General features: G+C 37.4%; 1 protein-coding gene across 1 annotated transcript in view; it reads left to right on the top strand.

Annotated features, from left to right (window-relative positions):
* The window catches only part of cdh13 (cadherin 13, H-cadherin (heart)), a 415,446-nt gene that overhangs the window by 77,103 nt on the left and 322,806 nt on the right, over positions 1-15,537 (top strand). The window contains exon 2 of the mRNA XM_015368155.2: positions 1,781-1,892. Within this exon, the coding sequence (XP_015223641.1) occupies positions 1,781-1,892 (112 nt within the window). The remainder of the gene's footprint in view (positions 1-1,780; positions 1,893-15,537) is intronic.

Here is a 15,537-nt window from a genome sequence, read left to right as displayed (position 1 = left end):
GGGGAAGATAAATTCTAACTTGTAATTTAATACCAGGTGCTTGGGTTAAGTGTGGTGAGATAAAATGTTTTTAGTCTGGGATTTGTCATGTTGCCTTTATATTTGAAGGGCACAATGGTTTTTGCTTATATGCTAATGGAAAGTAATTGCAGGGCAGATCTCGTAGCTTTTAAAACATTACAGATTACCTTAATGTTTTATGGAGATGTGTTTTCCACTGCCTAAATGCACGACTGAAAAATTAGTATAATTGATCTCAAGTACTTTGCAGTGCACATTGTAAATCAGCTCTACTTCAAAGAGCTACAGCAACTTCCAAAAGGCATTTGGAAAAGCAATGCCCTTTTTTTACTAATTTACTTTAGATTGTCATGAGGAAAATGGTATTTAGGCTGGGATATTTTTATTCTTACCTATTTCTGAGTTTCTTGATTGATGCTTGCTGACATTTCTTTTCATTCGCTGATGGTGCTTAGAATTCTGCCTATTTCTTTGAGACGTTTCAACATTTACAGATCTCATGCAACAGACAAAAGGCTTCACAGGACACAAGTAGAAAAATGCACAAGGCATCTAAAATGCGGAAATTTGATAAAAGCAAGACAACTAAAATGTGTCATTAAAATGTTTAGCAAAATTATAGTATATTTTGATGAAAGCCCAGAACTAGTAATTTCATGGTGCAGCCTTTTTTGAATTCTAAAAACATTAAATGTGCAATAATTTTCGGTTCTGTGGGAACAGAGTAATGTAGAATAAGAATACAAATGTGCAGTTGTCCATTTTCAAATTCACAGTAGGATTTTTTGCTTATACTTATTAAATATCCACAGATAATTTCAGTATATTAAATACCATACTAGTTAACGGATTGATATTTGTTTCTTGTAAATTATGGAATCAACAATGATTTTCTGTGCATCCTTGAATTTGAATTGGGAGGTCTTGGGTTTGCAGTGACATCACTCATCCCATTGGAGGGCAGATCCACTTCAAAGCATGAACCCTGGAATCACTTATTTCTTATTTGAACTGTGAGCATTGCAGTATTCTTATAGTTAGCATTGTCTGGAGACGTGATAGGACTCTTAATACGTAATTTATTTGGCTGACTCTTTGATCCAGAGTGATTTACATTTGCACTCATGTGTACAGCTGGGTCTTTTACTGGGGCAATCCAGGGAAAGTTCCTTGCTCAAGGGTACATCGGCAGTTTCTCACCTGGGGTTTGAACAACCTCCTAGTTACAAGTGCAAAATAGTGACCCCCTGCACCACAGTGCTGCCTGTCCACACTGTCACAGGTCACAGAGACTCTTACCTCAGCAAGCAGAGCACACTGTGATCACACTCTTTGAGTAGGGAGTCTTTGAGTTTATTTCTCAGAGGAGTACCTTAGTTGAATTAACAACCTGGGAAATTAATTTATTTTGCTTAATTAGAGGAAAAACAGTGGAAAGACTATTTCTAATCTAGAAAAAATGTGCAGTTGTGAATATTGAGTAGAACAGGTTACACTGTATAACGAGAGACATATAACAAGTGCTATTGGTTACAATACTCATTTGTTAGGTTTTAATATCTTTGAAATGTACAGTAATGTTTTTAAGATATAACCTGGAAAGTGCCAGTGTTGTAATTACTTCCCTTTCACTGAATGTTATCATTTATAAAATGTTGCATGAGTGTTTTGTTTATGTGAAAGTCATGCATTAACTTACGCTAAAAATGCAGATGCCCTTAAACCTTTTTTAATTTTATTCTGTTCGCTCCCCTCCCAGGTTATCCTAGTTGCATCGGAAGAAGAAGTGGAATGTGTACCTGGCTTCCAGGAAAAAAACTACGAATTGGAGTATGGTGTAGGCTTTAGAAAAGAAGAAGCCCTTCTGAAAGGTAAAATGCAATTTCTTCACAATGTTTAGGTACAGTAGATGCATCACTTGACAGGACTTAATTAGAAGTCCTAAATTTTATTAGATTTTTTATTTTCTGATTTTGAACCTGTTAAATTGTATGAAAAGTTCAGTATCCATATGCCTACCTAGCATTTACAGTATTTACTGTTGTTGCCTTTTTCCCCAGTCATAGTGGTTGAGAGGTGTGTGTGTGTGTCTCTTGTCTACATGATTCTGGAGCCTGTCTATTAAATGAATAAAAAGTAAAAAACAGTGAAAGACAGTCATAAAATGTTCTTGTGGTTTACACATGATTCATCTTAAGTCATTTTCTTTACAAAAGGGTCCGAAATGATCCATTAAAACCCTTGAAAGAAAAACCTCTTCGTTGTTAGCGTCTTTTGATTGAAAAATGCTTGCAGCTGAATTTCCAGATGGTGCACCCAGATAGGCTCCTTTTCTCTTCTCTGGGAAGCAGAATTAAACTGATTATTTGCTCCATAAGAGTTTTTTTTTACTTGCAAAATTTGAAAGTCAGACCTGACATTTAACGGGACTTGATGACATTGTGACGAGAATAAATGACACAATTTTATTAGGAAATGAAGCGATTCTCCCCAGAACAAGAAGACATCTTGAAAGTCCTGGGCTCTTAGATACCTACAGTAACTGCAGAAGCTGATGGTTTAGGACAGCTGGAGAAACCGTCAGCATGCGGTAATCCTTTCAGGGTTGCCATTAACGAGATGCTTTAAAAAAGGTTTTGTTGAGGGCCTTTTCCCCCTGTTCTCAAAACAGCAGTCCCAGGAAACGTCGAGGCACAAGGAGCATAATCACAACAGATTGTTCCTTCATTCCCCTGATGTTTTCAATCCATCAAGGAAAAAAAAAATATCAGCTGGCTTCGTCGAATACCTGCAGGTGAAGAATGATTCTTGCGTGGGTGTCTTTGGCGTTCTGCTATAGACTGCAGCCATCTTTCCTGTTCTGGTGTTTGGGGAGGCACAGGTGCACTTAAATCAAAAGATAATTAAAGAAAAGAGAGATTTACTTACCATATCGTACAGTAGATGTGGTACTGTATACCAAAAATGCTAAAAATAATCTTCATGCACTGTCAGTAGGCTTACACAACCATTGTTTCATATAATTCATGCAGTAACACCTCTAACTATTGGATGTGGTGTCAAGACTTGCGATGAACATTCGCAAAAATATATCTGACTGGTATAGGAAAGACATATAGATATGAACACCATTTCAGTCATATATAAAAAATAAAGGATATAGAGGGATTGTCCTGCACAATTAAATTTATTAGGTCATGGTGCTTCTGAGGATTTGAAAAACGGATGACTTAAATACTCAAAGCATTGACTTTTGTATAAGTAGGGAAGAGCCGGACTGTGTTTGGAAATGTCAGAAACGTTCTGAAGCAAAATGAATGTTTTTTTCCCCCACACATATTTAGAAATCCTTAACACTTATTAAAAGTAGAGTAAACTTTTTGTTAATCCTCTTAGAATTATTTTTTATTTACATCTATTATGTTTCCAGATGTCTTTCGTCCCCCGCTGTACAATCGTGTCACAGTGACAGTCTGTATTATGAAAGAATTAGTCAACTAGGGCTCAATGTTGTGCTTTGCCTGTGTCCATTAACTGGAGCCCACAGTCATTGTTGGTATCGTCCATGCTTAATTATTTGAAGTAGAGCCAGTGCTGGCATTTTTCAAAGGTTCTTGTCTCCAGGGGGCTTGGGAAGTTTTTTTTATGCTCCTGTTGGGGGGGGGGGGGTCTACAGTATGTCCTTGGAGGAAACCGTCTGCTAAATTTCCTTAAATGTTTTGAGTGGGGGGTCATATTCTCTCATCAGCTGTACAAGGTCTGTACAAGCTGTACACTATTTAACATAAATGGTTATTTCCCCATCTGCTCCTCACTGCTCTGCTGGTCAACATTGAAATAATCTTGCCTGTATTTTACAGGACTCAAAGCTGCCTGTGTGTGTGTGTAACAGCGGGAATGAATGAGGCCTTTTTGGCATTTAAGTGAAGAAATTACATATGCTACTGTATAATTTTTCTGTCTTCATTTCTTGCAGGCCATTAATTTCAGAATACTAGAATTTAGAATTTCACAAAGTCTTGTTATGCCTGGAAAAAGAAATACACTATTTTTTGTCAGTTGTAAAAACATGGCATTAAATCAGATAGTAGTTGTGAGTAATTTTGTGTATTTTAATAACTGTCAGACGAGTACATGATGACACATGCAGGCGAATCCTTGAAATATGCATATTGCAAGAAATGGCAGTTCATAAAAGAAGATGTCATTTTACAGCTGTAAGTGAGCTTAACTGAGTGAACAGCCAGAGCTGAACATTGCATAACTACTGTACAAAAAGCACTGAGACCAGGGAAACCCAGACCCGATTGTCTTACGGAGAAAAAAACCTGTATCCTCAGTTCTGTTATTGGCTGCTGTAGATACCAAAATATTTTAAATGCAAATAAACTTTATTAGCATAACTATACTTTTATCAATTTCTACAGTGACCCTTGTCAAATAATTCAAAATACACACACTGGTGTACTAATGGCACAATTAAAATTCAGCTCTGTTTAACAGAAATGTAAGTATAAGTGTCTCTTTTTATAGAATTAAATATTGCAGTAAATATTGCATGTAAAGAAATGTGTTGGTTTTGGTGATACATATAGTTTATATACACCTTTATTTTCCTAATTTCAAAGGTGCAAAATAATTTTTATCACATTCCATTTTAGAACTATTTATAATGACTGAAATACTCAGGAATATCACAAGTGCACAGGGACAGGGCTGTAATGATTTAAAACTTCAGTGCACAGTCAACCCTGATGCAATGTGTTTTGTATTTCTATATGCCTTTTTTGTAGTTGCTAGCTTCTGTATACCCAGGTTTTTGGTTTCTTATGAGGTCTGGAACAGTGCTGCTGTTTCCCTTTAATGAGAGACCGGCGCAGACTACCAAATCTTTAATGGAAGGAAGAAAAGCAAGCCTGAGGTATATTGCATAAAACGTAATACACGATTTTGGCAGTGCCAGACTGGATTTTATTAGCTTTATGAGTCAACCAAGGATTAATGCTGGCACAGATGAAGTATTATGATAAATTGTAAGTAATAAAACAATCAGATCTGCAACAGGGGAAGCAGCCGCTTTAGTTTTCCAGTCTGTGCTTGTTTTCAATGGGGACTGGTGTTATCACTTACAATTTCATAGCCTAGCTTGGGGTTTCTAAACTGGGTTTTATGTGTGCACATCTAAAATCATTTTCACACTTGCAAATTAGGCTGGCCCTGAGACATGTTTTCTCAACTGTGAACGGTCACATAAAGAAGGCTCCTATTGGCAACCTTTTTAAGCCACTCCAGGTTGGCAGTTGCTGCTCCTATTTGTACCTTTATTACCAGTGAGAGCACGTAGGCGACAGGCTGCTCCCAAGCCTGCCAGCGCAAACAAATGGAAACACAAGAACTGTAGAACCTAGAAGGTAAACAGCATTGTAGCTGACAACAGTTAAACATCCCTTATTCATCATCATCATCATAATAATAATAATAAAGATTTTATTGTCTTTAGCAATAAAACCTGATTTAAAAAACAAATTGTATATGTTCTTAACATTTAACACAAATAGTTATTTTCCAAATCGATGTATCCTTCTGAATTTGACAATCAAAGTAATTTGTGTAACTCTGGTAATCTCGTTTTTTTCTGTACACATTACTTCATGTAGCACAATGAGAGATGGAAAAAAAACTCATGCTAGGTTTATAATTTCCCATGGGCGAGGATGGAATTTAAAATAATTAATACATTTTAGAAACATGAAAGACATTTTTTTTAAATAAGAAAACCCAATTACTTCAAAGCTGCAGTCTATGACGCAGTGTCTCAGAAGCGATTTCCTTTTTAAATGCTATTTGTTAAGAGGATCAGGTTGCATTCATTGAAACTAAAATATGTAAATTTCAAGAAACCAAGAGCAGTGTTAAACCCAACTGGTGAGGTTATGGACATACAGTGTTGATCTTAAGAGATAAATAAGTTATTTTGTATTGGATCTGTCCTCAAAGGTAACTGTGATTACATGAAATGGTTTTGATGCTGATAGACATCCCTTACAATGTATACAGGCACATTAAAAATTGTTAATTGCCAGAAAAAGAGTGCTTAACTTTTAAAGTTAAAAAAAAAGAAATACAGAAAGGACACAAGTAACAAACCACTTAATGAAAATCTGTATTAAATCCCAACTCTGTCTATTATACAGATTTTCTCTGTAAGTGCTTACTGAAAGACATACAGTATGACAAGTGCCATGCTTTACATGTATTATTACTATAAAGTACATGTCATTTAACAGCACTGGTGAGAGATGAGGTATTTTGTAAGCATTACTGTATGCTGGCTTCTCAACAAAAAATGTATTTATTTTTTTAGGTGTGCCAATATAGATTAATTCCATTAAGGTCCAATACAGTACAGTGGTAACTAACATTCATTTAATGTAAATACTTTCCTTTTAACCCAATAACTCCACAAATTGGATACAAAATACACAGTGATATATCTACCATCACCAAAAAAAAATATTTTACAAAATAAACTTTATTTTACATAGCGCCTTAAAGGCGGCTTCTCGAAGCACTTTAGAGCAGAAGATCTACAGTATATATTTGCCTCCTTTTTCATTTCCCCTCCTCACTTGCTACCTGACGTCTCGTATCTACTGGTAAACGTACTACAGTACAGCAGTGGTTGTGATGAAACCAGCTGTCCTAGTCAAAGTCACCCTTTCCTTATTAATTTAACCTGTTTACCCTCTGGCTGTTGACTCAGGGGAGTCTTGCATTTTAATACAGGATCAGTTCTTTATGATTTTGTACACTGGGAATGATCAAACTGCTATAGCATAAATATTCTTTTTGTTTGGGTTTGTATCACTGTAGGAGTTTTTTTTTCCTCTATTTTAAAGGCCAACAGTCTTGACACAGAGACTGAGTTTTGTTCTGCTCAATTTAACAGCTCTTCAATGGCTGTGAGGCTATTACCCTATATACGTTGTCAGCAAAAGCCCAAAGTAGATCCCTCTTGTGACTTTGAACCACACTGTACTCAGGGCTGTTTCTGAATGAATGTGCTTTTCGACAGTTTTTTTTTCTTTTTGTCAGTTATTGTTTTCAACAGGTCAAGAACAGTGGTGAAATCAGAAGCAATTCTGGTTAGCAGAACGGGGCTTTTTATTTGAAACAGTAAAATACACACGAGACACCACATACACACCACCTGCTGTTTTCTGATGGACATCTGCCCTCTTTTATGGTGTCATGTATGATTTCCAAAGTAATTTTTCAGCTCAACTGGATGTGAACTGGGTTCTTAGAATTCAGCCTTCAGACTCCAGACTGTTTTCGTACAGTGCTGGTAGTAATTTATATTTAGAAGCAATGCAGTGCATGCTGTGCATGCCATGACACCGCTCCTAGAAGTGCAGATTTCAATTTGGATGTGGATATTCGCAAGACTGTGGTCCTGCACAGGAAATGAGGTCAATAAGCACACATGGGCCCACTGATGGTTCAGCACGGACACTCAATAGCACCATCAGGCTGCCCTAAAAAAAGGAAAGAAAAAAAAAGGTTCACCAGCCTGCTCCACAGTTGCGTTTCTTTTCCTCTCAGCATGGAATAAACCTTCACCTGTTCCTTTTGCAGCCTACGCCTGACCATGCAGCTACCAACTTGAATTAAAAAAAAAGAAACCAAGTGTGACAAAGAAATGAAATCCTCAAGCAGCCAGAAAGCCTGCAAAGTGAAGGTGTCAGAAATTGTCGGACTGGCGCCTGGGTCATGCCACTAGCCACCTGTGGCCAGGATTGGGGTTTAGTCGACTAGGGTTCTCTCTGGCCGCAGTGACACTGTGACTCCTGGGGCCTCACAGGTGCTCGCAGGCTCGTGGTGCTGCTGCTGAAGATCGGTCCTCTCCTCCAGCTGGTGGGGACGGTGTTGCCTGCGGCGCGTTAAAAGACAAGTGGCTTGAAGCGGGGTAGGTGGGAGGAGTTTGCGTCCCTTACTTCACTCTCCTTCGTGGGTGGTCATGGCATTCATAGCTGAGAGCTGAGACATCAAAAAAAACAATTGACGAGTCCAAATCAGGCATCAGGAAGGTCTATAACAAAAAGTAAATAGGCAATTCTTCCTTTTTTTATAAAGGGAAAATTATTCCTCAAATATTGTGTCTCGTGTCAAGCATAACAATGTTAAAGAAATAATAATATTGATGGTATTTCATGAAGGTAGTTTTTTTTTCTAAAGAGCTTGGCTATAGCACAGCTTTAAGCAATAGGATTCATAAATCATCCTTCAACTGTAAACAGGCTTCGCCATAGCGTGTTTATCATGCTGGTATCTCTGCAGATCTGTGCATCTGATTGGCCAAGCAACATCTCAGCAGCTCAGGTCAAATATACTCTGTTGTCAGAAAACTGACCTCCTTATTCCACCATTCGCAAAACGTGAAACTTGGATTTTGACACACTTCTAAATAGCTCCAGGAGTGGATGTGAGTAACATTGACCCATGCTGTAGCCAGTTATAAAACTATATTACATATACTGTAACAATTCTGTTCAATTAACCCAATTCTTAACAGTAACCAGAAAATGAATTACTACTTTCATATATAAAGGCAATAGAACTAATGTTTATCATTTGGGGCCCTAATGGAATTATTACACGATGAAATTTATTGTTGCGAGACAAGTGCTTTCCATATATTATTTGAAGGTGGGAGTCCATTAACAAAGGTAGATGTGTGAATATGAAACAATTTAAGCTCCTTGAAACAGAACAATGGTTATGAGATGGAAATAATTAGTATGCAACTGCGCTCCAGAATGAAAACTGGGAGGTGGGTAAAAGCAAGCAGAGAATGCCCCGATATGTCCAAGGCATGGAGACAAAACCCTGTGACTTGAACAGGCAATGCTTTCCCTTCCACAAATGATTCTGAAAATGGGACACGGCTGCAACTCCCCCTCAGACTGAACGTGCACCTGCACAAACCACGCTTCACTATTGCATCGGCTTTGAAAATGGGGCTCTTGATCTGTAATAGAAGTTGGACCAGCTGTGCATAAATAAATGAAACTACATGGGGCTGGGGCTGAGTCAAAGCGTGTCACTGTGTCATGTGCGAAATAACAGGGGTGAGAAATCTGAAACTTTGCAGATGACACTTAAAATGATGCAAGTGTTTTAATTTACACTCTTGGGTATAACAACAACTAAAAAGAGAGAGAATTATGACATGAAGGAGAAAGAGACGAAGCTGTTTTGCTGATAAAAGGACCAGGTTTGACAATTATGCACCTAATACTGTTAGAAAATGACATCAATCAGAAGCCTGTTTTTTTGCACTATTAAAAGTATGCAAATGTAAGTCAGAAGGCTTTTTATTTGCAATTGGGCAATATGAAAATTAAATGAATAATTGATAGAGAAAATCAAAATCTAAACGATATGAATGCAAATGATCAATGTTCTCTTCTATTTTTGTATCCTGCAATGTTTATACAGTATATGCCCTCACAGCTCATGCATGCCTGAACAGCTCAATTTTCTGTCATCTGAAGCCAATTGAAATCCCTAAGGAAGATTCTGTGGTCATTTTCCTTTGCAGAATGATGTTAATAAAGAACAAACAAAGAGTGTCTTAGCCCTTGTCACTGGAAGTTTCCTGTTCGTGTACATCTTTGTATTGATTGAATTTCATACCTGCTGGAAACTGCCAGACAAAAGCTTCAGATGTTTAGCAGCTAGCTATACAATCTTAATGAAACACGCGATTACAAACTAAAGTTCTCGTTTACAATTTTAAGGTATTTTAATGTTCTTTCTGAAAAGTGGCTTGCTGAAAGTTTCCAGTTTGAAACTTTAATCTGAGTAGCTTCTGCGCATTTTCAAGAGGCGGTATGTAACATGTAGGGTGTTGTGGCCAAGTCCTATACAGTATAAAAAATTATAAATCAAAAGAAAACCTGGGGGATAGAAATAGTAATTGCAGTCTTTTATTTTGTCAATACCTGTATTATATTTTATATTATGTAGGGACCTGTCCTTCCTTGGGGTGCATATTAACATTATCCTGTTTACACCTCCTTCTCAATCTGAACTTTACCACCATGTTAACATCCCAAGACCACTGGTCACCCATCGCTGGGATGGGAGTCCTCTCAAGAAAACCAGGCTGCTTCTGGCAGCAGTGCTGGTGGTAGTCCTCTCTTTAGACTAGACTTTCCAAGCCACTGCCCCACATGTGGACACTGTGCTGTAGGAGTCATCGAAAGGTGGTCCTGAATGCTATTTTGTTAAAAGCCCTACAGTATGTCACTTTTTAAAGAGCAGGGGTTTCATCCTGGTGGAAACTGAATTCCACTGTGGGTTTGTGGAATTTGACCTCCCTACAGTTCCTCCTTAATTCATTTTTTACTGTAATTACCTCATCTAAATATATTGACATATACCGCTTAGGTATCCTTAGAGCTTAAAAGTACTTAAAGTATGGTAGTTACCCATTATTACAAAAATGCAGCTCCTAACTATGACGATGATTAAGTTTTTGGTATCATTCAGTGCAGAAAGAAATAATTATATAATAACTTTTAATATGGATTTTATTAATATAGTGAATATAATATGAAACTCAGACCCTGAACAGTCTTGCTAGAATTGTGCTTTCTTCACTGGGGGCACAGGAACCACTTGCCCTTGTTACCAGGTGTGAAGCTTTGTGCAAGATGTTATTTAAATGCATTCTGTTCCTATGGTAAACAGTGTCCTAGTGTTTTAATAGAATATGTTGTAGCATTTCCACTGATTGTTTCCAGCGGGCCTGCTTGACCCACTGGGATATTAAATTCAAGAAAGATAGGAATCTGTGTTTCATAATCCTATAAAACTGTCACCCGGTAGACCTGTCTGTCCTCATCAGTTTTTGTTACATTTCAGATAAGGCTGTGGTTCTCCCCAACCAGACATGTCCATTTTTAATTGCATTTATTTTCTGGCACTATTTATGAGAGCTGAAAGTTATATTGGCTAACGTAAAGCCACTGCTCCATATCAAGCAAATTGTGCTGCCATTGCCTCAGGATACCTTTGTAAATGAACGGCTTGTCTCAAAGGTTTTGTTATCTGGGATAAATAAAACAAACTAATAACCTTACAACAACAACTGGTGTGATAGTTTCTTTCCTTAACCCTCTGCCCCATATCCATCCAACATTATTGCAGCAAATGACATTTTATTTTCTGTGTATTTGTACATATTTTAAGGTAAGTTCTTTAAGCCTGATTTCAGAAATGATGCATACTGTAGCTTGCATGAACGTAGCAAATGAGTGGAGATAAAAAACTGAAAGCTTTCAAAACGAGGACCTGTGTGTGTATTGAGTTGTCCATTGTTTTTTTGTTACAGCCAGGCTAGGTGTGATGTGCTATTTAATCTTGGTGATGTGTAGGAGGGAATCTTGGAGAGAAAATAATAAAATGGAAAGAAATAACTAAGGAAACATTTGTATTTAGAAAAGTAAAATAGTCTGTCAAGAAGATATTTCATGTTTATTTAAATACTATAATTTTGGATATATTTTTATATATTCCACCTCTAAAATATTTTTTTAGAATCTTTGACTTCACACATATTTAGCAGCATTACAAGAATAGTTTTAAAGAAAACCACCAAAAATCTTAAAAGCAGAATGAGTGAGGGCCAATACTGTTCACATTTATGAAATGATTAAACAAATTAATATTTGGCTGTAAGAAAATAATTTGCCCGTAGGTTACTATAGGGTTTAATTGACTGCAGGCTGTCTTTTGTCTTTACAGATTCATTTAAGATAAAGTTAAAGATAATGTACAGTACTTGTCTTAATATTTTTAAACTGCAAAGTTTGTGGGTATCACAAAGTTAAGACTCTTTAGGAACGGCATCTAAAAAGGCACCTATGAAAAAGGAGGATTTTTTTATGTTGTAAAAAAGGTAATTGAAGCCGCCTTTCAAAGCAGAATTGTACCTTAAAGTACTAAAGTATTGCAAGTGTCTAGAAAATAGATGTGGAAGTGAAATGTCAGGCTGTTAATGCCCTCCAAGTATTTATTAAATGCATCTAGAAAAAGTCAAGAAAAGGTGAAGGTCTGTGACTTTTGAAGAATTCAAAGCCATCATTTGCTCATGAAAGGAAACATCAGCTGTTGAGTCATTTCACTTCTAGACTCAATTAAAATGTTAAAGAGAGGGAGGGAGTGAGTCTTGCAGCTAAGGCATATGGTAAGTGCTTTGTATGCTCTGACGCTTGTGTCTTTAGATATCCCTCCACGTGGAAGAAAACGCCACCTCATCTCATAGACCACCCTGATCAAGGCAATGTGAACATATTAACAATCTGGTAATATCTGCTGGGAATTCTTTCTTTTCAGTGGCTTTAAGCTAGGTTTCCAACCTGGCATTCATTGGAGCTGTACTGTAGAGGATTAGCAGGAACCTGTGCAGCCGGTGAAAGACAGCTAGATTTTCTTTTTAATAAAAGTGGTAGCAGCCTTTTGAAGTAGAGCATGGTAATGCAGTTCTGATGTTTGGTAAAGCCAACTAGGGGAATGCCCTGTGGCTTCAGTCATTTGAAGGTGGTTGTTTAACAGGGTGTAAAACTGTGTGGGTGTCAGAGAATCAAGAGCAGGTTTCCCCTGGGGAGGCCCAGAACTCAGTTGATCCCAAGCAATTTGGTTGCAAGATTAAAGAAAGGCTTTACACAGCATTTATGGAGATTTACTCACTCTGCCTCCAATCAGTAACTGTGCTTTTCTCATTACATTTGAGCTATGTGTAAGTAAAAGGCCATCGTTACTTTACTTGACTGACTTACTTGTGAGCCTTTCCTCACAAGTAAGTCAGGCAACAGACAATATAGGCACTTTAAGTGTCTTCAGTTTAGGTGCAACAGATCATGTGGGTGGTGCAGTCATAACTCTCCTATTAAATGAGCCTTAGGGATACTATATTGTACATAGGGCTTGTTGTACAGTATATAGGGTCAATATGGTTGGTGGAAAGGTGTCTGAAAAACAGATTCTGGGAAATAAATTCTGAAGTCCCATACTGTATATATTCCCTAGTGAGAGTGAGTGATTGGTAGGAGCTGGGGCATGTTTGTTCTCTGAAATTTCATCATGAACATTTCTGAGTATATTGCTGAAACCTTGATATTCTTCACAGTACATCAATCTGTATTGTGATATTGAACTTCAAGTATTCAGTCACAGTCTCAAGCACTTCTGCTATTCCTTATCATGTTTCTGCTAACAATCAGTTTGTGCTTACATTTTTCCTGTCATTGATAGATTGATCAAGAAGCTTGCTTATTATAAACCCATTCCCACACTGCACGTGACTTCCTCTGCTTTAACATTTCCACACTGTTTAACAGATGGCCGTTATCAAAATGTAGGGTTGTAACAGATTAAAAGGAGTGTATCTCATTGGAATCATGATCTGTGAAAATTTAGTTTCTGGTTTCTGATATCGGTCTTGTGTGTTGGATTTCCAAAGCAAGGCTTTAAAAAGTGGCATGACTTGTTACCACTCAATTATCCAATACTGGCCTGCCTGCGACTGTCCATTGTCTTTTTATGTTATGATTTAATCTGCAAATATAACACATAGTGAGTAAATAAACATGTCAGATCATTGTATAATATAAAAATCCTGCTTCCTCACACTGGGTGAAGTCATTGTTTGATGGTCAGTAACTACTTTTAGTACTGTGTATGTTCAAGCACATCGAGGCATTAGGCATTAAGTAAACCCGTCATTTGCATTCCATTTGAAAAACTGATGAAAAATAAAGAAATGCTTTGTCTGTTAAGTCTAAAGCTAAGTGAAATTTAAGGGTGCGTCTCTGAATAGAGGACATAAAAGATTATACTCAATGCATCAAAAATCATTTAAATAATAAAAATAGTCTTTGAATATGTATGTGTGCCAAGCTGTATTTTTCCTAAAGGGTTTTACATAGTCCACAACCAGCGTGGCAGGTCCAAAGAGTTCAATGCAGATGCATGCTAGGGCAGAATCAGGCTACAAATTTGTACCACACTTTGTCCATGGTCTTTTCAGTTGAATATATTGAACTGAGTTTTGTATTTATACTCTTTAGAAAGCAGTTGGTCTCGGCGGGCTCCTGGTTATCCTCCAGAAATTACATTTACAATCTGTAGACTGCAGGGGGAGAATTTTGTCTTTGTCAGGTTTTTGGTTACTTAGTTACTGACCTTTTCTGCTAGAAGAGGGTATACCTCAGAGCCTGAAATCCCCTAGGTTGATGGGCTGGTGGGAAGGTGTTTAATAACAATGATAGTTTTTGCTGTGGAATCGATCACCCAATGCACAACGTACAGCATCCTTAATGACTTTCCACTCCTGTTAACACATGCTCTGATGAAGAATAATGTTTGTCTGGGAACAGACTGAAGACTGCCCCTCTATCTGAGTCACTGGTTAGGAATCATTATAACTGCAAGTGCAATCTTCTTTGAGTGATGCCCCTTCAATCTGATGCCTTAGGCCAAACCTATCAAGGTTATAGATGTAGCTGCATACAGTAGCATAATCAAGTACAGTATGTTCTGCCTGTTGGCACCTCACCCTTTACTGAGAATGTAAACTTTGCATGATCTTTCAAAAAATTTGAAAATATTGATAACATTTACAAAATTAGCTAGATTTGGGTCTATTTTAGAACACAGACGAGAGAATCATTAAGAGTAGCAAGGTTGTTTGATTGGTTAGTGGTGAAAATGACATCCAGTCAATTCAAAAGAACTCATATGTTAGGATTACTCATACTCGTACAGTATGTGTCAGTATTCTGATGTAAGATTCTGCTTTGTAGCCCGATCTGTCAGAGTTCACAAGCTAAGTAATACTTAGCCTGTTCAGCACTGGGATGGGTGATCTCCAGGGAGAACCAGCAGGTGGTGCTCATTCCTCTGGACCAGAATTTCCAATACCAAAACCCACACTTGTGTGCTGTTTGTAGAGATTCTCTGCTTAGGCTGAAATGTTAAACCAAGGTCCGGACTACTGAGTTACTATAGATACTGACTAGATATAGATAAAACATTTTCTTAGAAAGAGTAGAACTGTTCCTGCAGTGTCTTGATTAAATTCTAATTTAAATTGGCTTTTTAAACATCTGACCTTCCTAGGGATTTTTTAATTTAATTAGAAAAGCTATTCCTAATTTGCTAACTTCCCTACCTGAATGGTTGTGTAGTAGGTCTGCTGGTAAATAATGGCTCCTGCATTTCACCCAAGTGGGGGTTGCACTTCAGTGATGGATATAATACTGTAGGTGTAGATAAAGCTCTTTGAGATGAAAGTACTATATAAAATAACAGATTCACTATTTATGTACTTATAATTTTGATTGTCCTTTGTAAATCTAAATTACAATTCTGAATCTATTCTGGCCCCAGGCTAAAAATGTTCACTTTGTGTCCTGAAAACTTTGCTGGTCAAAGACTAAAGACAAA

This window comes from Lepisosteus oculatus, chromosome 20 (genome assembly GCF_040954835.1).
Source record: "Lepisosteus oculatus isolate fLepOcu1 chromosome 20, fLepOcu1.hap2, whole genome shotgun sequence".
Lineage (NCBI taxonomy): Eukaryota > Metazoa > Chordata > Actinopteri > Semionotiformes > Lepisosteidae > Lepisosteus > Lepisosteus oculatus.
This window is presented reverse-complemented; position numbering and strand designations above follow the sequence as displayed.